The sequence below is a fragment of the Pseudochaenichthys georgianus genome, chromosome 4, assembly GCF_902827115.2.
Source record: "Pseudochaenichthys georgianus chromosome 4, fPseGeo1.2, whole genome shotgun sequence".
Lineage (NCBI taxonomy): Eukaryota > Metazoa > Chordata > Actinopteri > Perciformes > Channichthyidae > Pseudochaenichthys > Pseudochaenichthys georgianus.
Genome location: NC_047506.1, coordinates 22,635,693 through 22,658,911, shown reverse-complemented (window position 1 = coordinate 22,658,911; position 23,219 = coordinate 22,635,693). Strand labels below are relative to the sequence as shown.

At 40.1% G+C, this 23,219-nt stretch overlaps 2 protein-coding genes across 2 annotated transcripts in view; one reads left to right on the top strand and one right to left on the bottom strand.

Moving 5' to 3' along the window:
* Nucleotides 1–21,392, bottom strand: part of dock7 (dedicator of cytokinesis 7) — a 52,090-nt gene extending 30,698 nt beyond the window's left edge. The window contains 18 exon segments of the mRNA XM_034080894.1: nt 160–298; nt 2,715–2,785; nt 2,888–2,935; nt 2,938–3,007; nt 12,581–12,743; nt 12,916–13,009; nt 13,114–13,256; nt 13,777–13,939; nt 14,062–14,142; nt 14,699–14,848; nt 15,348–15,414; nt 15,520–15,605; nt 15,828–16,040; nt 16,148–16,277; nt 16,400–16,468; nt 16,754–16,929; nt 17,966–18,065; nt 21,274–21,392. Of these exon segments, the coding sequence (XP_033936785.1) occupies nt 160–298; nt 2,715–2,785; nt 2,888–2,935; nt 2,938–3,007; nt 12,581–12,743; nt 12,916–13,009; nt 13,114–13,256; nt 13,777–13,939; nt 14,062–14,142; nt 14,699–14,848; nt 15,348–15,414; nt 15,520–15,605; nt 15,828–16,040; nt 16,148–16,277; nt 16,400–16,468; nt 16,754–16,929; nt 17,966–18,065; nt 21,274–21,311 (2,001 nt within the window). The 5' untranslated portion in view covers nt 21,312–21,392.
* angptl3 (angiopoietin-like 3) lies at nt 6,220–10,625 on the top strand. The gene is made up of 7 exons (XM_034080893.1): nt 6,220–6,843; nt 7,353–7,463; nt 7,651–7,756; nt 7,858–7,971; nt 8,279–8,374; nt 9,037–9,309; nt 9,403–10,625. Exons 1-7 carry the CDS (start codon nt 6,316–6,318, stop codon nt 9,585–9,587), a joined length of 1,413 nt encoding a protein of 470 aa, XP_033936784.1. The 5' UTR covers nt 6,220–6,315; the 3' UTR covers nt 9,588–10,625.
* Nucleotides 21,393–23,219: the final 1,827 nt, after the last annotated feature.

The following is a 23,219-nucleotide window of genomic DNA, read 5'->3' as shown; positions in this document are numbered from 1 at the left end:
AGAACACAGGATGTTTTTCTTTTTCATTTAGTACAGATTTTGAATTGCATATTTCTCTAAAGGACAACTAGAGAGTGTGCGCTTGGTAATAAACATGATTCAGTTTCAATGCCCGCAGGAACATTGCAGTAGTGAAAGTGCAAATAGTCTGTTACCCACCGTGTATCCCACAGGGGTCTCCAGTGGTGTGTTCTGCTTCTGCTGGCAGCTGATGTGGTAAAAGGTGAAGAGAATGTGGTGGTGGTCCGACAGGGAGGCAGGCAGCTTGATCTTGATCTCATCATGAAAGTCAGGGGATCTGTTTACAACAATTAACATTTTGTTTTGTTACTTTATGTTCATTATATTAATATATTAGAAATGGCAACCAATTAAAAAAGATTTGTTTTGGAACAACGTAGAAAGGTCAGACCATCGTTTATGCTGCCACGTCAAAAGCATTCCACTCTGTCAGCAATGTGGCCGTTGTTTGCCCTGTTGCTGTTGTTGTTGTTGTTGTTGTTGTTGTTAGCACCGTTAACTGCTAGCCACCACCATTTGAAATGTATGCACATTAATTAAGATCTCCATATATTCTATTTCCTGCTGAGTCTATGAATAACTTGGGAATCTGTGTCACAAGACATGACAGGAGTTCATAGCGGAAGTCAGAGGATCAGTAAAGAGAGAAACTACATAACACACACAGAAGGAAACTTTGTCTGTAGACCAGCGTGGAGAAATAAACAACACATATCTACAGCAGAGGCCTGTACTACGAAGCAGGATTTTCGCTTAGCGAGCTAACTTCAGGGAAAACTCTGGATGTCCGGTCCTACGACGCTGGTTCACTTCTTAGCGGGCTAGATCTCCATGGTAACTTATGCTGAATGGCTAGCCTGCTTCGGAGCTGGTTAGGTTGCAGGCTAAGAGATCAACTCAGTGAAAGCACCGCCTGCTGACCAATCAGAGCTCAGTGTGCGGAGTTTAAAGCAATCAAGTCATATTACAGGAGAAAGGAAATACAGAAAAATTAACGTTGCAGGAAAGACGGGCGGCAAAAATCACCGACTGTGTGAACGTGAAAATGAATAGAATATCACCTCCATCTTCAGAGCAATCTGACTATTATAACATTAGCGTTAAGATTAAGAAAGCTTAATTAAATATCTGCCACAACATAAGTAACTGGATCAAAGTAACATTACGTACAGTCCACTGTGAGTGCAGACGTCGATGTGTCCCATTATCATTCATATCACATCATATATTTCCTTATCTGAGTCAGCTGAGCCGTATCTGGCCGTGCAACACTCACAGTGTCACATACTGTATGCAGAAGTATTATTTTAAGCAACACATTAAGTTGACGAAACACTCGAGTCAAATGTAATTAAAGTCAGATCGTGTCTTAGACGGGGCAGTGATATCATAAACCTGTGAATGTACGCATTCAGACACTTGTTCTGTTACCAGCTGTATTCACCTTGCAGGTGCAGCTCTGTGGCTTTGATCCTGGATAAAGTGTTTAAGTCATGGATGTTTAAAGTTTAACGTCTTCATATTTGTCTAATTATATAGTTGACTTTTCATTCAGGAAGTATGATGCGCTGCGCTGTCAGTACGCTTGTCCATGTTTGTGATTGGTCGAATGCTCCAAATACCACCCCTTTCATGTGAACGCGCACGCAAAGATAGGACACGGCTGGCTTGAGCGATCCACTTGATAACCCAGCGTCGTAGTACAGTTTAGCGAGAGCGCCTATGTTTTGGATTGGGCCAACCGGCTAACTCAAACATATCTAGGTTAGGTTGAACCAGCTTCGTAGTACAGGCCTCAGGTCTTATGACACCCACCAGGATTGTCTTAAGGCTTAACATGACTAAAACTGGAATAGAAGTGCTCTAATTTGGATGGACAGAAGAAGAAAATCCCTCAAAGAGGAATAGCACTAAGAGCAATTTTTATCGCAGCGGTAAAGCTAATGGGTTACTGGCAGACTAAATGACTCCAAAGCCAAAAGCAGATACAAGCAATATGGTGGAAGCTTTCCAGATTATAAAACACTTCTTATAAAAAAGATTTGTTTTATTTTCCTGTCATTTCCTTTCTCAATTTTTTACTTTAAGAGTTCTGAGAAAATAAATATTGTGCTGCTTCAGAGTGAATTGCCGGGCTGAATTAAGTCCTGACGCATGTTTGACCTGGTGTACATTGTTCACAGGTTGATTAATTTCGCCTGAAGGTGTGACCGCCCCCAGGTGACATATGACAAATGGCTGTAGTCGTAAAAAACACCAGATAGTGGTGATAAAATATTAGAGACCCATGAGCTCTTAGAGATGGAAGATACGTGTGCCAAGGACACCCACTTGACAATATCTAGACGGTCGACCCCAGCTTCTCTTTAATGAATACCATTATGGTTGGGTGATGGACACTTAAAAGTAGATGTTAAATTAAAGGAGGATATTAGATCTTTTCATTTTTCATCCCACCAATTCCATGACAATAACTGGAGACCATGTGGGTTAAAGGCTAAGCATGTCAGATTTTCATAGCTCACCATTGCCAAGATATGTCATCACATAAATCCTGAGTAATGATGCTAACATCTGAACAAAATGAAAATAGGTTATTGCTACTAAGCTATGATGGGATATTTGATTAGTGTTGTTTTAAACTGCATTCAATCTCCATTACAGCACTCTTTAGAAAGTGTTAATAGACTTACCTGTTATGGTACACCACAGTAGTATAGGCTTCTTTAGCAAAATCTGCACAGCTGACTTCCCCAAATATCACCTAGAGTATATGAAATATACCAGTAAGAAGACAAGTAGGATGACTAACTAGACTATATGAACACATATTTGTTTTATTCTATGTAATGACATCATAGCGTACCGGCATTGCATTGTTTGGGTCCTCTCCATTCATTAAATTGCACTTTAACTGGTGATGTTGCGGGCAGAGCCTTGGCGGTTTGCAAAGTTGAGACTCTGAGGGTTCACATACAACAGATTCCTAAAAGACACACACAAAGAGAGAAAAACAAGGTCATTCATAAATTAAGTTATTGAAGTAATGGCAAATAAAAATCTCAATATCTTGTTCTGACATACACAACAAAAGCATCAGAAACAAAACTCAATTAATGTTATAGTGTCTAAAATAATATGGAAAGTAGCACTTTCTCCTGTCATAATTGTTATGGTGGGCTTTGGTTAATATGTCTCTTGTTAGTTTAAAAAAAAAATGAAATTGTTCATGATAAGAAATAAGATGGACCATTTATTAGAATTAACATTTCATAAATTCTCAAAGAAGTTGGCATATTCTACAGTCCTGATTTTTGTTGTCATTGTTGTAAGCTAGAGTAATAGTACTTTACTCTCAAAAACACTACACTGCTGGGAAGTGGGAGGAGGCCCGGGAATCTCGGGATCAGCTGACAAACCGCAGTGACGTAGTGGGGTCTGTGGGGGCCGGCCCCACAGAGACCACAGCTGGAACCACAACTGACAGGGAAGCGTGGGAATCTATTTGGTCTGATTACAATCCTTCCCTTGTTCTCCTCCCCTCCATCCAGCAGGTCCTAGCAATAACACTGGCAGCTCTAAAGTGTGTTGTTCAATTTAAATAGAAATAGATGGCCTCGCTGTGGAAAATCTGATAAATCCCCATATATGTACGGTGAGGAAGTATCAGTTCATTGGTCAGCTCAGCTCATCAGATTCCTGTTTGGTTAATAAGTACCCATAAATACTGTGAACTACCAATACACCCTGTACGATAGGGCTGCTCAATTAAATCGTATTTTAATCGCAATTACAATTATGGCTTGCAACGATTACGAAAACAACATAATCGAAATAAAACGATTATTTTTTTATTATTACTTTTTTTTTTTATAAAATTTTTTTATTATTGGTTTTTCAGTTGAGTTATACTTAAAGTTCAGGGTAATCAACTGTTAAAAACATACTGTTCACATTTTTTTTCACCAGGAAATTGATGTTTTCAAAGTAAATGGATAATCGTTTTTAATAATCGTGATATCAATTATTGACCCAAATAATCGAGATTATGATTTTTGCCATAATCGAGCAGCTGTAAGATGACAGCTACTGGTACAGGGGCTACATTAGGGAAGAGAGTCATTGTTTGAAAACTACGTTTCTCAAAAGGAGGCCAGATGAAATTATCCCACTCTAGCAATTCAGAGTATGGAGACAAGGAATAGTAAATAAATAGTGAGTCTGCCATTTAGTGGACAACACAATATTGGTGAAGGTGCTGAGAAGAGCACCTCAATTTTATTTAGAACTGGGTTTACACTCATAAATAATTAACTCAATACAAACATACATACCCAGTCAATAAGGTGTTACAATATTGAGTGAACATCATTTTTATTTTCAGCTTGTGATAAACAAAGGATGGGTGGCTGGACAAAGGTATAACACCATAAAGGACTGGCTCACAGCACATCTGAGCAGTCCTTTCACCCAGAGGTCAACATAAGAGGTGATCAATGTACAGAATAAGAATACCTAGAAAACAGTACAAAAGAATATCTCAGGGATAACTGAGAGTATGCATAGTAGGAAAAAGTAAAGCTAGAGATTGACAATTAGGAATTTGAATCAAATTAAATTATATAACAGATAAAAAACAAAAATAGCTGTCCATCAAGGATATCCCGTTATTTAAACGGCCAGCTAAATTATAACTTGAGCAGAACATGGCAGCTCCACATACACTGGCCCCAGATTCAGATTGAAACTCCCTTGCTGCCTAACCACAACGCTAACCACTGGGCTGGCATGACTGATGTTGTATATCATTACCAGCTTTATGCTGCTCAAGCAAATTCCTGGCACATTCACTCAGTCTGTGGCCAAATCTTTCTTTTCCATAGGACTCTTTCTTTCTGCTCTGTCCATATAAAAACAGAGGCAGACCCTCATTACTGAGACCTGCGGTAATCCATCCTTATAACCGCAAATGACTAGAGAAAGCTCATTAAACTGACTGTGTGGTATTTTAAGGTGCACTGTAACAGCCGGAGAGCAAACATGTTTCCACTTGAAATCAAAGCCAAATATTCCAGTATGTTTTGCTGTTTATGACAATGTATTTGGATATACAAAGTGACTGATGAATGGAAATATAATTTAAGAAAAGTAAAAATAGTAAAAGTTGGAGAACCAATTGTGAGCCTTGATTAGTCATTAAATGCAATGATTACTTGGCGTTCTCACGCCGCAGAGCAGGACATGCTTACTTCAGAGGTTGTGGAACCAGCAACACAGTGTGCCACAATAGTAAATATGTATATTCCAATGAAATACTACACCAAGTCATTTGGCTGATTACCTCCTCCCCCCATGCCTGGCTGAAGGTGGACATATTTCACCAACATTGCAGGTCTGCGTGAAACAACTTACTACGAATTTCCCATAAAGATTGTAATTTTACGACATGACTTAGAGCAATGGAAAGTTGCTTTGAAACCTCCAAGCTCATCAGGAAACTATATTCCCCATCTCATGTGTGCTGGCATTACAAATGCTCACACACGGCATGACACACTTAAGCAATAAAACAGAGATGATGAGTACACACTGTCCAAACTCTCCAACATCATTCATGCCTAGAAGCACAACCCGGGCACTAATGACAGGCTCACTTCCTCCCCACATAAAGAGAGCGTAAGGAGGGAGGGTGAGAGAGAGAGAGAGACAGTCAGACAGAGAGAGAGAGAGCCTGGTGCAGGGCTGATTCAGCATGCTGTTAAATCAAACCCGAGAGCATTAATTACACACAGCAATATCAATCAGAGCAATGTGCGTGTGCAGGGTTATAAGGTTGGTGATTGATCAGAGTGACGATCCATCAAAAACCTGTGATGCCATTGTTGGCATTCTGCTGATCAGCTAAAGCTCTGCACCACAGATGGAGAACAGGGTCGGCAGGGTGTGGTATGGAGAGGGGATTGAGGTTAAATGGGTAGTACAGAAGGGGGGTGGGGTGCATATGTCATTTGCTCACTGCTGTGATTTGTTTGTTCAGAGTTGTTTGTTCAGAGAGGGAGGGCTCGAGGGGGATTTGGGAGGAGGTGGGGTACAGAGCTAAAACATAGTAATGACCAACTAATCCCCACCTCCTCTACTGGGAGAGCAGTATATAACACGGGGCAGCCTGCTGCTCACTTCATTTAAACAGCAAGGAAGTCTGGGCTAGAGGCAGAGGGAGAGGAAGGAGTGCTGAGTAGAGGAAAGCAGGAGCAGTCGTTAGAACATATTCAAGGATTGGACAAGAACGTCACGATGAAGCTTTATTGCCTGTTGCTGCTTCTTTCTATTTCATCTTCTACCGTTCCCCTGGTGACCTCAGGTAGGGCTCAGTCCACCACCGTGCCCACCTTTGCCCTCACCACTGCAGCGAGCCCAGCCGAGGCCAAGTCTCGTTTTGCTATGCTGGACGATGTCCGTCTACTCGCTAACGGCCTCCTTCAGCTAGGCCAGAGTTTACGGGAGTTTGTGCACAAAACTAAGGGCCAAATCAACGACATCTTCCAAAGGCTGAACATCTTCGACCGCTCCTTCTACCAGCTCTCAGTGGTAACCTCTGAGATCAAGGAGGAAGAGGAGGAACTGAAGAAGACCACCAGTTTCTTGAAGACCAACAATGAGGAGATCAAGAACCTGTCCATGGAAATCAACTCTAAGATCAACGGCATCCTTCAGGAGCGTACCCAGCTGCAGAGCAAAGTGGGGAACCTGGAGGAGCGACTGCAGGGACTGTCGCAGAGGATTATCCCCGCTGAGCAGCTTAGCGAAATCACAGCACTCAGGGTAAGCAGCTCATAGAGTTCCTCATTCAAGATTGGGTCAGTTAGAGGATGATTTCCGCATATATATATAAAAGATAAAAGCAAGCAAAAGAAAACGGCTTAAAAAGATTCACTCAAATCCAGCCATCAATGGAAATGCATTTGTTGCACTTTTCTAAATTGAATAACATCAACGCAACACTGAGAAAAAGCAATGGGTCCAAGAAAAACACGCATTGTTTTATGACCATGATCTATTACTGTACTTACAATGCAGATGATTGATAAACCATCTGTTGCAGTGTCTCCACTAAGATGATGTCAATATAACAATAATGAGACAATTACAATAGAAAAGCAACGTTATAAATAAGTTGTGTGTTTTAGTTTGTTTGCCTTGACTTATTCTCCCTTGTTTTCAATTGTGTAACTGATAAGTTCTACGCAATAAAGAAAATAAATACTAAAGAAAAACTGATATTCGCCCACATGTTGCGTGGACAATAAATGTTTTTATTGTGGTATTTTCAGGAAGTGATTGAATCACAAGAGAAAACAATCAACAATCTGCTGGTAGCTGTGAAGGAGCAGCACGATCAGCTCGACAACCAGAAAACCAACATTAAAAGACTGGAGGAAAAGGTAGACAACTGTTCCAAAGGGTTTCACTACATTTTGCCCACTTTGAGAACGTAATGAGGTCCTAAATGTTATCTATGCAGATGTTGCTTTATGGGAAAATGACAAATGACCATGGAGAGGGAAACTCTGCTATTTCAAGCTGACAACCTCATTAGACTTCACAGATCTTATTTCCATTGTCTTGCAGCTTAACTATGACAGCTTTCAGGATACAATCGATAAGCCAATGGATTCAGTCCCTGCAGACATGTTTGAATATCTGACAGGAAACTCAACTGACCTAGATGTGAATGGTAAAGATATTTTTAAAATATTATCAGTCATTTTAAGTTGTCGAGATGAATATGAAATGTCTTTTTATGCACTCATTTTGATTTTCTTAATTGTGTTTCAGACCTGCCAAGGGACTGCAGTGAGTTGTTTACCAAAGGAGAGGCAAACAGTGGAATTTATGTCATCAAACCAAGCGAATCTGAACCATTCAACGTTTACTGCGAAATGGGTTCAGGTGGGTAAGACCATAGTAATATAAGCACTAAATGAGAACATCATAATACTGTTTCTTTATTCAGAAAGCACTTGTATTTACACAAGGAAATTATGCAATTGTTGCACTTTTTTAAATCAACAAGGACCAAAAAACCAAAGGTTATCTAGCTAGATAGCCACAGGAAGGGATTATCCATAAGGGCAAAGAATGGGGTTTTATCCCATTGACGTTATCTATCAAAAGGAGGCTTCCTGATCCTTGTGTAAACTTTTCTGTGGCTTGTACAAGAGTAACTGGACTTGAATTGTGTTAATCCATTCTACAGACGGGGGGTCAACTGTTATCCAACGCAGGGTCGATGATTCATTGGATTTTGAACAGCTATGGGAGAAGTATGAAAAAGGCTTTGGAGATCTGGAAAGTGAGTATATTTACTTCAAATATGGAAACGTTACCCTTTGCCAAAACTATACACATTTCAATTTAGACCTATCTTCACTTGTCATATTTACAATAGTACATTTGCAATAACATTCTGTTGGGCTGGTTATAGGAAATAGTGATTGCTACGTATCAACCCTGAACCAAAGCTTTCCCTGCAGCACTTACAGAGTCAGACTGAATCATTTCATAGACACAGTCATGTAACATTCCACCGTAGCGGCTCCTGCAGGCATGGTATTAAATTGTTACTACCAAAATAATCGTTAAAAATTATAGTTTGATGCAGCAGTCCAACAAAGGCAAATGGAAACTAGTGTTTAGACGTGCCTGTCTGCTCTGATTACAGATGAGTTTCTTTAAGCTTATAAGAGACAAAGTATGACTGATAAATGATAGAATTAAATAGCTACGAGAGAGAAACTATCAATACTAGGAAAAAGTATAAGCCAGCGCATTTCCAATTTCATTTGATTTGTAAACCTTTGTAAATTGTACAAAGAGACTTTTCCCACAAAAAAAAGGTTCTATACAAACCCATCGTTAACCTTTAGAGATTCCTTGCAAACAGACAGAATAGGCATGTGTTTTCAAATAATAGCTATCCTACAAAGATATCAAATGGTTTGTTGTGTTATGCAGAGAACTTCTGGTTGGGCCTAAAGAAGATCCACAGCCTCACACAGCAGGGAGCTTACGTCCTGCGTGTTGACATGGAGGACTGGAAGGAGGGGAACCACTGGGCTGAGTACCGCTTCACGCTAGAGGGTCCCTCCATGGGCTACAGCCTGTATGTCAGCAACTATTCTGGTGACCTGCCTGATGCCATGGCCAACAGCACCGGCATGAGGTTCTCCACAACGGACAGAAATAATGAAAACCACCGAAACTCTAACTGCTCTCGCAGTTACACAGGTAAGCATTCCACCAAGCTGAATCAGAAATGTTTTTTTGGTAGTAAAGAGTGTTGTTCTAAAACATATGGTTCTTGTCCTGACCCCTTGGCAGGTGGTTGGTGGTTTAATGCTTGCAGAGAAACCAACCTTAATGGACGGTATTTGTGGTTGAGGACAAAAGGACGCTCTATGAGGAGGAAGGGCATCCACTGGAAGCCATGCCCAGGGCCCTCATACTCACTCAAGACGACCAAGATGACCCTACGATCGGCCCCGACAGCTGACGGCTTCAAGTGAACCCGTCAAATCATACCTTTTCACACTACTAAACTTTTTTTTATACAAACACTGATAAGATCTAATGCTCAGACAAACAGTTCTATAGATGTGGAGTGTAGTAACACATAAACATTTTTAGTTAAACGGATTGTATCTTAGCAGCGTTTTGTCAGAGGTTTGGTGCCAACCAATAGATAACAGGCCAAAATGTCACACGTCATAAAATGCTGCACTGTCTCAATGATGCAACCATGTCACACAGGTCATTGACCTATTGGGTGTGACCCAGCAAGGACAGTTGTGTCATTATGCAACATCTGCAATCACTGACGAAATGGACATATTGATCCATCAGCAGTCTGATTCAGTGACGCCTGCAAAAGGCCACAGTACTAAAGTAGGAAAGACAACTGTGAGGAGAGATTATTAAGCAACTCTATAAACTTTCTTGGTTATCATTTCAGTGAACCTAAATGTATTTAATAATTATTTGTTTACGGAGTTATTAAAAATGTTTATTATCTTAGTGATGTGACGCTTTTGCATGTTCCCAGGAGCTAAAGACAGAAATACCAACACTTATGACATACTGTAAGGCATCGGAATTATATAAGTCAATGTTCAAGAGAAACAATGCATTTCCAGCATCTCAAAAACTGTCAATACTTTTTCCAGTGAAAATGTTGTTATTTTATCTTGTTTTATCGCTAGTTTCATGGAAAACTATCTGTTGAGTCGGGGCACGTCAGCAGTTATATATAGTACAAAAAGTGGAGGTACAAAGCTTTGGCTGCAGACTGATGAGTTTTTTGCTTTGTTTGTTCTGTGTTTTTTTTACTATGTTAAGTATTTAAACTATACTCATGCTATTAAATGATTTATGATGGCATTGCTAGAAAAATATAATTTCCATACATTTCCTGTTATCGAGTCATATTGACTCTTGTCCATCATAACAAAATAACTAACTGTACTCTAACTGTTCCTCATACCAACACATCCTCATATTCATGAAGTCAAAATAAAGATCTTGAATAAATGACCAATTCACAAGTAGATTTGTATAGTGTGTTGATTTATAACTTTGTATTAAACCAAATACATTTAGGAGGAAAAGAAAATGAATGCCAATAAATGTCCTTCATTTAATCTTAGTGTTACATAAGGGTGAAATGCTGCCATCACATTCCATATGGAAAATGATATTGTAATGTGTTGCTCTTAAAGCCCCTGTCACACCCGATGGACACACGATAAAGGAAATGTTCAAATTCGGCTGTGATCGTAGCAACATCGGGCCGTTCGTGAGGGCATCTTAAGCCATCGTATGACCGCCGGTGGAGTTTCTCAGGCTCCGGCAGCAACTTCGTGAGCGGCAACTTCGTAAGGCACTCGTGAGGGCATCTTGTCAAATCGTGTCATCTTCGTGTTATCATCGGTGCATTCACCCTCACTCTGATCGGGGCGAATGCCCGATGGCACCGATGATAACAAGATGCCCTCACGATGGCCTTACGAAGGGCAAAATTGACACACGAATTCAAGACGAAAATGAACCTTCGCAAGGTCCTTCGGCAATATTTTGGCATGCCAAAGATTTTGCCACCGCTCACGAAGTTGCTGCCGGAGCCTGAGAAACTCCACCGGCGGTCATACGATGGCTTAAGATGCCCTCACGAATGGCCCGATGTTGCTACGATCACAGCCGAATTTGAACATTTCTTCTATCGTGTGTCCATCAGGTTGTTTTATTGCACAACAAAATCATGTAAACATATTATGTAAATAACCCAATTTGTGTTCTGTGAAACTAAAAAGGATATAATATATTATTTTGAAGGACAGTTGACAGGAAGTTGTTGTTGCTATGGAAATAACATTACGGAGAAAACTTAATATCTTCTACATATAAAGACGGATAAAGTAAAGAACAAAGTCTGAAGATATCAGTACAGTATCATAGTACTTTAACATAATTGTTTGTGTTACTTTCGTTGCAGTTGTATGTCTTAAATGTAATGTAAATGTTGCCTTCGTGTGTGGTTCGGGACCATCTTCGTGCGAAATTCACAATTCCATATTCGTGTGTCCATCGGGACAGTGTGACAGGGGCTTTAAGGTCAGTCATTTAGTGTGGGAACCTCACACACTTGAAGACAGCAAGCTGTGTAGGTTATAGTGATCTGACGATCTTGTGGGTTGTGCAGTATTAAATTGGCTTACACAATATAATAGCAGAAATTCTAAATGTAAAAGCCCCCTTAAAAAATGGACTTGCTTTCATATAGCTGTTATCTGCTATGTGATAGTTCAAAGTATAAAACAAAGTGGCAAGTTGTTCAGCTTAAGGCCTGTACTCTCCAGAATCACTGTTCAGGTTCAATGACCTCATATAGTATAGCTGCCATTTATTTATGCTTGAAAGGTTTATCAATCAACTTTCACATCAGAATAATAAATGCAACAGCATGTTTCCTTTCAGCCAGTGCTGCTGGCTCTCAATTATGTCTGGCATTAGTTAATCTACAAAAGGGGGGCGTACGGTTATCTGCAGATAAACAAGGCCTGTGGTAGCAAGGCCATGTCAGCAGCACCAGCGTCTGGTATTAAAGACATCTCTCAAAATGACCTTGGCAGAAATCGCAGTTCAGATGCAACACCGTCACATTACACCAGGTGAACATTAACAAACACAGTGGCAGTCTCTGCATATGAATGTGTGTTTTGGCTTTGATTGAGAATGTCATCTCTTACTGAATACACAGTAAGAATATCCCTCTGTAGTAGTCCACAGATCATTTAACACATAAAGGGAAGTTAGACAACAATAACTGATTCAATGTAATATGTGCATGTGTTAATCCACTTGTAAGCAAATTAAGCTAGTCCTGAATGTCAAATCAGATAAAACAGCCTTTGGCTTTTGCAATCGTTTTGACAATAATGCTTTATCTTAACAAATGCAAATACTAAACAGAAAGATGGGAAACAAACGCACAGTTTTTCTGTACCTGTATTTGGTGTTTGGCACATAGACGTCTCTGGGAGGGAACTCGAGGATCTCCCTGGTGGGGCGTACCCGGCTGTCTGGGTAAGGTTTGACCTGCTGAAGGTCAGGGGTCAAGCAATAGTGAGGGTTCTCTGGAGCTGGAGAAATGTCCAACTTCAACTGGGCTGTGGTGGCAGTCACAGAGGACAGAATGGGAGTCATTGGGTAAACGGGGAGGAGAGGAAAGAGAAAAAAAACGTTTTTCATTTTTCAATTGATACATTTTTCCAGCAATTCAATGGAACACTGGTTAGAGATGATAATCAAGGGCATCAAGAACTCAAATGTAGTTTGTACCTGTTATGGGTCGGAGTCTCCTCAGCACGGAAGAAGGCCTTCTCATGTCAGCTAGGAACTTATACAAGTCCTCATCACTCAGTCTGTCCCCTTCCTAAAACACACATGTGCAGTGTGTAAAAATCCAAAACAAAATGATAGAGCAGAGCAGTGTATGATATACAGTATTTACTAAACAACATATGTGGTTGTGGAGACCTGTTTGAAGAAGTTAGTGATGGTAAGTGTTGCAGGTCTAAAGCCTGTCAGACTGCATGACTCGTCTCCACTGGTGGTCCTCTCCAGTGAACGCCTTCCCATGATGTTGGAGTTCCTCCGTTCTGACCACGAGCCTTTTCTCTCTGCAAACAGGGGGAAAACAACAATAAAAGCTTTTTAATTGTTTACATTTTGAATGTCGACAGATGTGATTTAGGGAGGCTCACAAATAATCCCACATTTCTTTCCCATGTGTCAGAGCGTGTATACATTTCTATCTGTCGTCCAGCGAACACGCAGCCAGCACAGTCAGCATTAAAAGACACCTTGTGAGGTCGGAGGTTAGACAAACACCAAAGGTCAAACTCAAAATAGCTCACCAGGGATCAATATGGATCGCTGTCTGCTTTGCATGTTTTGATCTCTGTTGTTGTAAAGTTGATTTTAGATAAAGATTTTACAGTGTGGTAATGTATTGACTGGGCCCATGATCTTCCTGTGTGACTCCCAGGTCTATTTTCTTCTGCCCCCAGAGAACTGCAACATTGAGACAGTGAGTCGGCAAAAACATTCACCAAGGTTTTCTTTTTCCTCCGCACTTGATGCATACTGTGTTTTTAAAGTTACCACCCAAAGGGATGTGTTCAAAGTGAAACGTCCCACCTGAGAGGCTCATCTCCAGCTCCGTGTCTCTCTCCAGGCTGCCAGCACTGTTCACAATGTTCATCAGGTGGATGGCGGTCCAGGCGAAAGGCATGCGATAGCGGCCAAGCCGCTGGCAGAACTGCTCTGACTGTCCGCGGAGCTTATCCAGCTTCTCTTTATTCTACAGGAAAAGACACGTTGATGAATATGTGGATAACATTTTGGATAAAAGGAATTATCTGTATGAGGATTATTATATTAGCCTCAAAATGCATTTCAACATTTAATTCACCCTGATCCTACCTTGGCAGCATCGGACTCTTTGAAAACCATGTAGGGCTCAGCACACTCCCCAATATCCCCTTGCTGCAGTACCTTTTCCAGCTGGGGACACAACACAAACAACTTAGTCACTTCCCTCAAACACAGCAACACAAAGATCATACAGCACATATAATCAACAGGCAAATAAAAGCCATCATATTTTATACTAAAGTACTGGCTCACAAATAAGACGACACTGTCTTTTGTAATTCACTTCTGCGAGAAAAGTATTTTTTAAGTTCCTTAGATCTTTTGATAATAGTATCAAATATTGGTAGTTTTTCAGGGCTAAACTTCAGAAGTTTCTAATGGCTCGCGTAACACGTGTTGCTGCCATGCAGGAATTAACGATTAGCAACACCATACAAAAACAATACAGAAAAATAATTCCTCCGTTACTGTCACTTTTAAAAGGAAAAGGTTTAATTACTGCACTTGCTAAGACTGGAAATATCTGTGGGAATCTTCACCCACAAGACTATCCTACAAGTGTTTTGTATCCTCGAAAAGTTCAAAAATAAATAAATAAGGGTTTTCCTATATTTGAGGAAATATTATATTATTACTCGTGCATTTATTTGCAAGACAATTCTGAAGAAATAATATCATAACTGACCTTGATGACAAGGAAGACATCCTGGGAGGGGTAGGTGATGGAGAATATGGCGGAGCGGGCCAGCGTGGAGATGGCTGCTGTCTGAGTGTGCGGACGCAGCATTCCCTTTGTCTGCTCAGAGTTCAGGTCGAAGAAAAAGTTCTCCGATATCTGAGGAACCCATTCAAACAGACACACAGTTGGTTACAACATAGATATAACACATGTGCTAATGTAATCCTATGACCAAACCATGAAAAACAGTAGCCTTTTTTTTTAGTTACTGGCTGTGTTACTGCAACCTGATTTCCTGCTCAAGGTGGCCGACAAACATGATAACATTTCATTGACAAATGACCCACTTGTAAAAGTAATAGAACTCCTGTGCAGAGCAATATATATGAGAGATCTACTTATCAAGGCAACTGCTACCCTCTAGGGTTTGTCAGCTAAAAGGAGGTGGAGAGGAACCGGCAGTGGATGGTCTTCTTTAGAAAGATACATGGTTCCAGTGTATGATTTAACTGCAGTCCCACAAACATAACAGGGCAAGATAAAATGTTATAGTCTACTCATCAAATTCATTGTGGCTTCCCAACAATTTTAAAGGTTTGCAAAAGTGACCCAACAACTCAGGGCTGAGAAGACTGAGGAAAGCATAACAGCTTACCTTTTTCTTTTCCTTGACATCGTATAAGGCCAAACTAGCAAATATCGGTTCAATTTCGATCTCAAACCTTCAAGGGGAGAGAAAAACGAGTGGGTCAGCAGAAAACCGCAGTAAAATAAAAGTGCTAAAATGCTTCTTCTTTTTTTTTTTTTAAACGCTGTCCTGCACTTACTTCAAGGACAAGCACTTGACGAGTAGCCTTTGACCAAGGTGTTCTTTGGGTACTTCAGGCACACAGTGGCGCTCAATGGGCTCCTCCTACAAATCCACAGAGAAGATTGTATACAAAGAAAATCAGGTAAAATGATCTTCAACACTTTTATGTTCTGTATGTCTATGTTTGGATTTCAAAGACAATTACACACCTCATGGGAATGGTTTTAAATGTTGAGTTCAATGGCTTACTTTGACAGAGTAACAAACATTTTACATTTATAAGCACCAATAAAGGTTCCAGCTAAATGAATAGGTGAACTCTACCTCATCCAGGGCGGGGTGCAGAGCAAAGACTTCGCGGTGGCGGTGGGCTTTGCGATGCTCTTCATTGTGCCTGTCTATCTCTTCATTGGCGGCACGGTCCAGGAGGTGAGGGAGGAGGGCGTCAGGGAGGGAGTTCTTCAAGTCAAAGATGCTGCAGGCCCAGCTGCCGCGTGGGGTGTCATCTATAGACATCGACCGGCGCTTCAGGTCATCCTACAGGACAATACAACACAAAACAAATGAGTATAACATGCAGGCCAACCCGCATGAACAGTATTTTGGTAAACTCTTTTTTATTTGACCACTAAATGACTTGGTACCTGCTCATCCTGGTAGCTGCTGTTGTCTGGCATCTCATCGGCCTCGAACACTTGTTTGGGCAGGCCTTTCTGACGCTCCTTCTGCTTGTCCAGAGTGTTAGGGTTAAACCCTGTGCCAAGCTTGTGGTATCTGAGGGTTAAAGAAGGCATTTCTTTCAAATGAATTCTCAACCAAAGTCATACTATTTTACAGACACAGATAATTAACAGGAAGTCTAAAGAGTTCAAATGTGAAATCTGGTGAAGCCTTACTTTCTGTTGACGATGGCCCAGTCTTCTGTGTAGGATCTGACGCAGTCTCTGACATGAGTGTCAGTGTCCCTGCAACCAGACAGACCCAATTCATCAAACAAGCTTTATTTAAATAGCAACAGTCAGACTTTTGTACGTTTTTAGGTTTGTATCTAATTAAAAAAAGATATATATAAACGTTGTGATTTGCTATACAAATGTGACGATTGTATATATAAATGGTTTTCTAATCCTTGTATTGTCCAGTTAATATAAATAATGTGCTTTATATACATTTGTTACTTCATTTCGGCTCCGAACAATACTTACACTGGAGCAAGACTGAACTTTAACACCAGCTACTAGCACCCTTACCCTTCCTCTGGGACGGCTTGCGCCACTGTACGACACTCCCTGGGTGTGTGGATGACTTCAATGTCATCTGGAGGAAACTCGATCAGATCTCTGAGGGGACCCGACTCAACGAGGGGAGGGTGAGTGATGAGGTATTCCTCAAAATCCACCGGCTCCACCGCCTCTGTGAGGGGAACCTGGTGGGAGACGACAAGTAAAAGATCATTCGCTGTAAATACACCATCAGCTATGCTGTCTGCACCTTGCCCATTGTACATAAGTGCCTTGGTAAAGTGTACGAGTCTCCAGTTGAAGTTTTAAGGCCATGTGTTCATGTGCGATTTTTTCAAAAGCAGATTCGTCTGCCACTTCCAGCTCAGATTAATTGTTTCATGGCTCTTTCTCTGCCTCTCATATAATAAACCCAAGGGGAATATTTGTTTTGGCAGATTCAGTTTAAGTGTGAATGTGTCTGTGTGTTTGTGTCTCCCTCTCTCCTCCAGAGGAATTTGGACACAATCACCTTTAATTAAAAGCCAACAGTAGCTTAATTAAGGAGGAGATGGGGTGTTTGCTAGTGTTGTTGCTCAGGGCTGCTGAGGGACAATTGACACGGCCCCTTTAACAAACACTGTCTGACCTCTTTCATTTTTTACTGCAGAATGACTGGATGTGGTGACCAGGCCAATCAGTGGTAGCAAGACGTAAACAACAGCTTTTCAGCCATTACAATACATAACATGACATCGTTGTCTTAGGATGTAATAGTATGGTGCACAGCAGATATCCACATTGATAAATATTGCACTTGCTTGAGCATTGTACCATTGAAACAAATAACCAAGTGCTGAATGGATGAATGAATATTTGATAAAACATTTAGTATACATCTGAACGCTTAAAAAAATGCAGACATTTAAAATAGTGGTTAGATAAATAGTATATTCCAAATCTTAATTTCATCACAGCATGTTGTTTCCCATCTGGCCCAGTATGTGATTGTTTTGTAGCAAATCTCACAACGGCCTGTGAGCAGACAGATCCTCATCTTGGGCGTTTGTTTCCCAACATAACAAACACCAGAAATGCACTTGGGCAAATGTGAAAAATCAACAGTATCTAAACAGTTTCAGACATTGCAGTAGCATCAGCTGTCACACTTGTATGATTATGATCAGAGACAGGATGTCGATATTAGGCTGTGGTCTTTACATGGTCTTTGAGAAGACTCACTGTGTTGGTTGTTGTGGCCCCAACGTTGATGTTTTTGAAGAGTTGTGGGGAGCCTCCATACTGGCCAGCTATCTGCTTCCTCACCTCTGCTGCCACAGTCCTGCAACCAGAGGAGAGAGTGAATACAGACGGTGCATCTTTACAGTCCAGGTCATGATCTACACATTAGTCAAAGATACATAGGCTAGCCTAATTAGGGCTTTTATTTAGGGCTGAGGATCACACAAAACATACTATAGCAGCAATATTGAAATAAAATTAGGTATAATCAGAGCTGCGAGGCTGTGGTGCCACTGTATTATGAAAATATACACCACACATATCAACTGTGGTATTTGTCCCTCTGATATGGCTGAGAATAAACTGAAAACTAAAACTAACTGAACAGTTCAAAGCCAATGTAACCTCATACTTTAATTTAATACTGTGATGCAAGTGGTATTCAATATGCTAGCATTGTTCGGTTCAGTATTTGAAACTGTATAGGAGAAGAGTTATGACACTTTTTCATGCTGCTTGATTTTGCAAATCTCAAAGCAGACGCCGACTAACATTACCACTTCCTGTCCTTTTAGGCTTTTCTCTTTGTGTCTCCTTGGACAGAATCATGTCATATATTACACCGAGACAGAGAAGAAAGACACAAATGAAAACCTCTGGACTCCAGTGGTCAGCAAAAATCTCTAGGTGTTCAACCGCTGCTGCTGTCATACACATACACAGGTCCTTTAAATCACAGCAAACACCAAAAGCACTCAGAGACCTTTGCCTTGAACAAAACAACAACGCAGCAAGCAGTCCAAAGTGACACAAACAAATAACAAATAAGAACCAAGGATAAAAGCCAGACACTGAGGACTCAAGGTGAAGTTACACAGGTATAAACAAGACTATAAGGATCCAACAATTATGATTTACTAACTAATTGCATTATACTAATATAATAACAAACCATCTTACCCATTTCCCTGCCTTTCTTTAATCTGCTTCCTGAAAGAAAAATCATAATAACTAGTTTAGAGCTTACTTTTTAAACTCTTAACCATGATCACAGTAATGATGGGCGAGGATTAGGTGTGATCACATCAGCCAGGGCGTAGTACTGTAAACGTCGCACAGATTTTGGTTTCACTAAAGCCACTATAGTGCTGATTACAACACCCTTATATCTTAAAAATACAAGGTTGCAAACTATACGATCTTAAGCAGAATATTACAATGACAGCTGAATGATCCAATTTGCCATTTTGAGATCATCTCAATAATATACTGTAGTAGTGATCCAGTGGCCTCAGCATTGCAGCACTATCGCTACTGGAGAAAAGCAAAAGCACTGAACCCACAAACACATTCCACAGTTCTCCCCAATGCCTGTCAGCAGACCTTAACTTAGCACTGGTCAACACACAGAGGAATAACTTGGTTTAATTAACATCCTTTTGAGGCCATCTCCTCAAAATGGTAACACAAATGACTCTCAGGGAAAATATAATATAAACTGATGTCAAATATCATAATATGAGAATCATTCAACTGAGATATTAACCTTCTACACAAAGCCTCTGACTTTTTAAGTTGCGTAATTTACCTTTATATGTTACATATGTTCACTCTCTTCTATTACTTAATGTCAGCATGACTAAACAGATATAATAAAGGCACTTTCTTTTGAACTGCTAAGTTAATAACATGAGCAAGGACAACGGTGTTGTGGCTAATCTGAGAGTCTGAAAACTGTGAAAGAATGTTTAACCTTTATTTATTTAGGAGAGTCTCAGTGAGAAGCCAGCTGCACATATTCGGACAGTTGATACAACTCACTAAGACTTCACGAGAGCATTAATTGCAGTATGATACAACAGCAAAGCACCTGTGTGAAGGTTATAATGTATACTTTCCTCTTGTAACTGTGTCAGAAAGGTAATGCCTTGTATTTCTTGGGAATTATGAGTACATCGTTTTTTAAACTGTGTTACTGGATATAAGGGTTGTCAAGTATTATTAAACTAACACTCACACATTATTGTTGCCTAATTCATTAGTGTATTTAAGTGACAGATCTGTACAAATGTATTTCTCCAATAAGAAGCATGCAATAGCAACACTTCAAATGTAATGTTTACCAGATGCTAATACATTTCTTGGAAATATAGCATTTAGCAGCAATAACAATGAAATCCACTACATATATTTAAGTCGGCTAGGATCAAAACAACCAATTAGAGGATGATTTTGATCATCTAAAAATTAAAAAAGTTAGCATCTCTGTCTGATGGGATGGTCTGTTCTAATGTTAACCTACCATGAGGTGTTCAATCTGCATATTTCAATAAGAAACTGTCAATAGTTGGATGTGCTTTTGATTGACGGGAACTCATTCAACACTGTAATAGCAGCTACCAGGTAAGTAAACTGGGCTCAATAAACTTAAACATTATTTTTTTTAAGGAAATTAATATAACATATGCATTGCATTGCATTTGTTTTCATTTGCATACAAAATAGACACATATTATCATTAATATCCATACATTAATTGACAATAATAAAGATCAACAATGACAGCGATCAAAGCATTTGTATGTGGATGGCTGTTAGAGACAGCAGTTCATAACGATCTAAGCCTCAACGTCTATCATTGTTTATATCTAGCATCCATTCATATATCTGTGTATCTACCTATTGCTTGGGATGAAGGTATTTGACAGCTAGCACAAAGCTCTTTGTTAAAGAGATTACTTTGATCTGTCTGAGGGGCGTGGATGAGATTAATACATCGCAATTGAATAGCTGTAGGGGGGGTCTTTTGTTTCCAGACTTCCTGTATAACAATCATCTGCTGCTCCCTCTTGTCAGTGGGTTCTTGCTCAAAACATAACTCAACAAAGTTCACCCTCATCTCGGCCAGTAGTAACGTTACCTAGCCCCCCATCGTTAGCAACTGTATGGACGATAGCTAGCGTTTATTGTCCAAAATGAACGGTTTTCAGTTCCCAGTAGATCCTTTTCGCTGCGTATAATAACTAAAAACCAAAGGACGGCTTTGGCATTATACATATATTATAACATTATTACATATTGCTCCTATGCGCCTGTAGGGGTGTGATAGACTAGCAGCTAGCGGTGTCCCTTTTTGTCTGGGTGGGTCTGAGCATCTCTGCCGATATGGCTAACAAGCGGCTAGCAGCCAGGCTATGCTGCTGTCCGGGCCTCCTCCACAGGGTCCCCTCGGTGGGGGTCTGACAGCAACCTACATTGGGGCTCAGTGGGCCTTAAACCAGCTCGTTTCGGGGTCTCAAGTCATTTACCTGCTGATTTTTTGGGCGAAGGCGCGGCGTTCAGCCATGGCAGTGGCCGCTGATGTGCTTTACAATTCCCAGGCAGGCAAGCAGGCAGCAGGCAGACTCCGCTAGTATTCACTCACTCACTAGGGCCACAGGGAAAACGGGAAAACCGGAGAACGGGATCATTACCGTAATTACCGGAGTGCTGTGCAGCATAACACACCCAAAGAAAAGCCCCTGCGCGTTTTACTGTGAATGATAAAGATATACTAGGCTACAACAGCTGGACAGATTTACACAATATTCGCCCTTATAAAAGTCGTGCACTTGCATGTTTTCACCCGGTCTTTTATTTAAGTCTGGTCAGCTTTACGGTAATCGCTGGGAACATGCATTATTGTACTCTGGAGGGGAGTTTGACAGGGGATTACTCAAAAAGTACACTGTAAAAATACTTGATTGTACTTGTGGTAGTAGTCTAACAAGTACTGAGTCCAACAGTATCAATTTTATTAAGAATGTATGGCTTTTTATTTCTCATCAAATATAGCAGAAGTGGCATGATTTTGTTCTCAGGAGGGGAATTTGAGAGAGTATTACCCAGAAAAAACACAGTAAAAGTACTTTATTTTATTGTTTGTAGCAGTCAAACTAGGACTGAGTTAAAAAGTGTCCGTTTTTTTAAGAATGTATGCAGTAAAAACATGCATTATTTTACTCTACTAGCATCAGTGCCGCTAATCGGCGATTACCGTAAAGACGCTATACATCGCGCACTCAAAAATGAAGAGCTGCTCATTTGACCAAGCAAGCGCGAGAGACGGCTGAGTTGATCGCAGTTGTTTTTATTAGCTGTTAAAAAATGTTGCAATCACTTTTTGATACATTTTCATCAGGTTCAGCAACTATGCAAGTTCGCAATCTTAAATCTTATATTGTCTTTTTGGTATTTTGCACTTTAAATATATTATCAGATTTTCTTGATATGGTGACCCTACGATGTGTAGTCTTGTTGATGTCACTGTGACAGAATAACATTCCCCAAACGCGCAAATAGCTGGAGTGTTACAGAAAGTTAATTAGAGCTGAAGTGATGGGTCATTCCAGAATTGGAGGACAATTTAGACACCAACATTTTTGAAAAATGAACCTTTTATTTTATAATTTTTTTTAATGTATTTAGGAAAAACAGATAATAAACCATCAAAAAAAGTGATTTGCCCAGCTAGGCATCAAATTAATATTTTCCAATGAAGAATTACCCCTGTTACTCTAATTATAGTAACAGGGTTGAAAATAACAGGGTTGAAAATCAATGCTAATTTGAGCTTTAACCTCAGGAATTATTGCTAGATGTAGCATGTAATGCTACTTTCAAGGCAAGGACAACCTTGGATATCTAATGCAAGAAAGATCTTTTAAATGAATATGCTTTTTTTCTGATAATATCAGTAACAGGGTTGAGTGGGTCAGAGTGCCACACTCTTTTAAGACTGAAAATATTGTAAAAATATGAAAAATAAAAGAGAGGACTTCGTTTTGGTCTACCCATGGCACTAGCACATGTTTTCCACTGTGTCATCTGATTTACAGTTTTTTTCACTTCCTGTGCCAATCTAAAAAGGTTTGGGTAACAGGGTTGAACGCATGTTGAGGGACACACCTTCTGTGCAAAATTACTGTTATCTAAAATATGTTTATGATTTAACAAATTGATGTTACCATTACAAGAGACATATGTCAATAGAATAATACCAAAAAAAGTAAATAAAATCCCTATTTTAAAAGTTATATTTAACATGCAAGTTGGTCACCAAGAAGTGGGGACAAGAAAAAAATGCCATTTTAGGGGATGTTCGAGAGCTATTTGATAATTTAAATAATATTTTGAAACCACTTTTTCTACAACTGAATATACATTTTGTCTCAATACAAGTATGTTTAACACAACAAGTGCATGTTTTAGCATT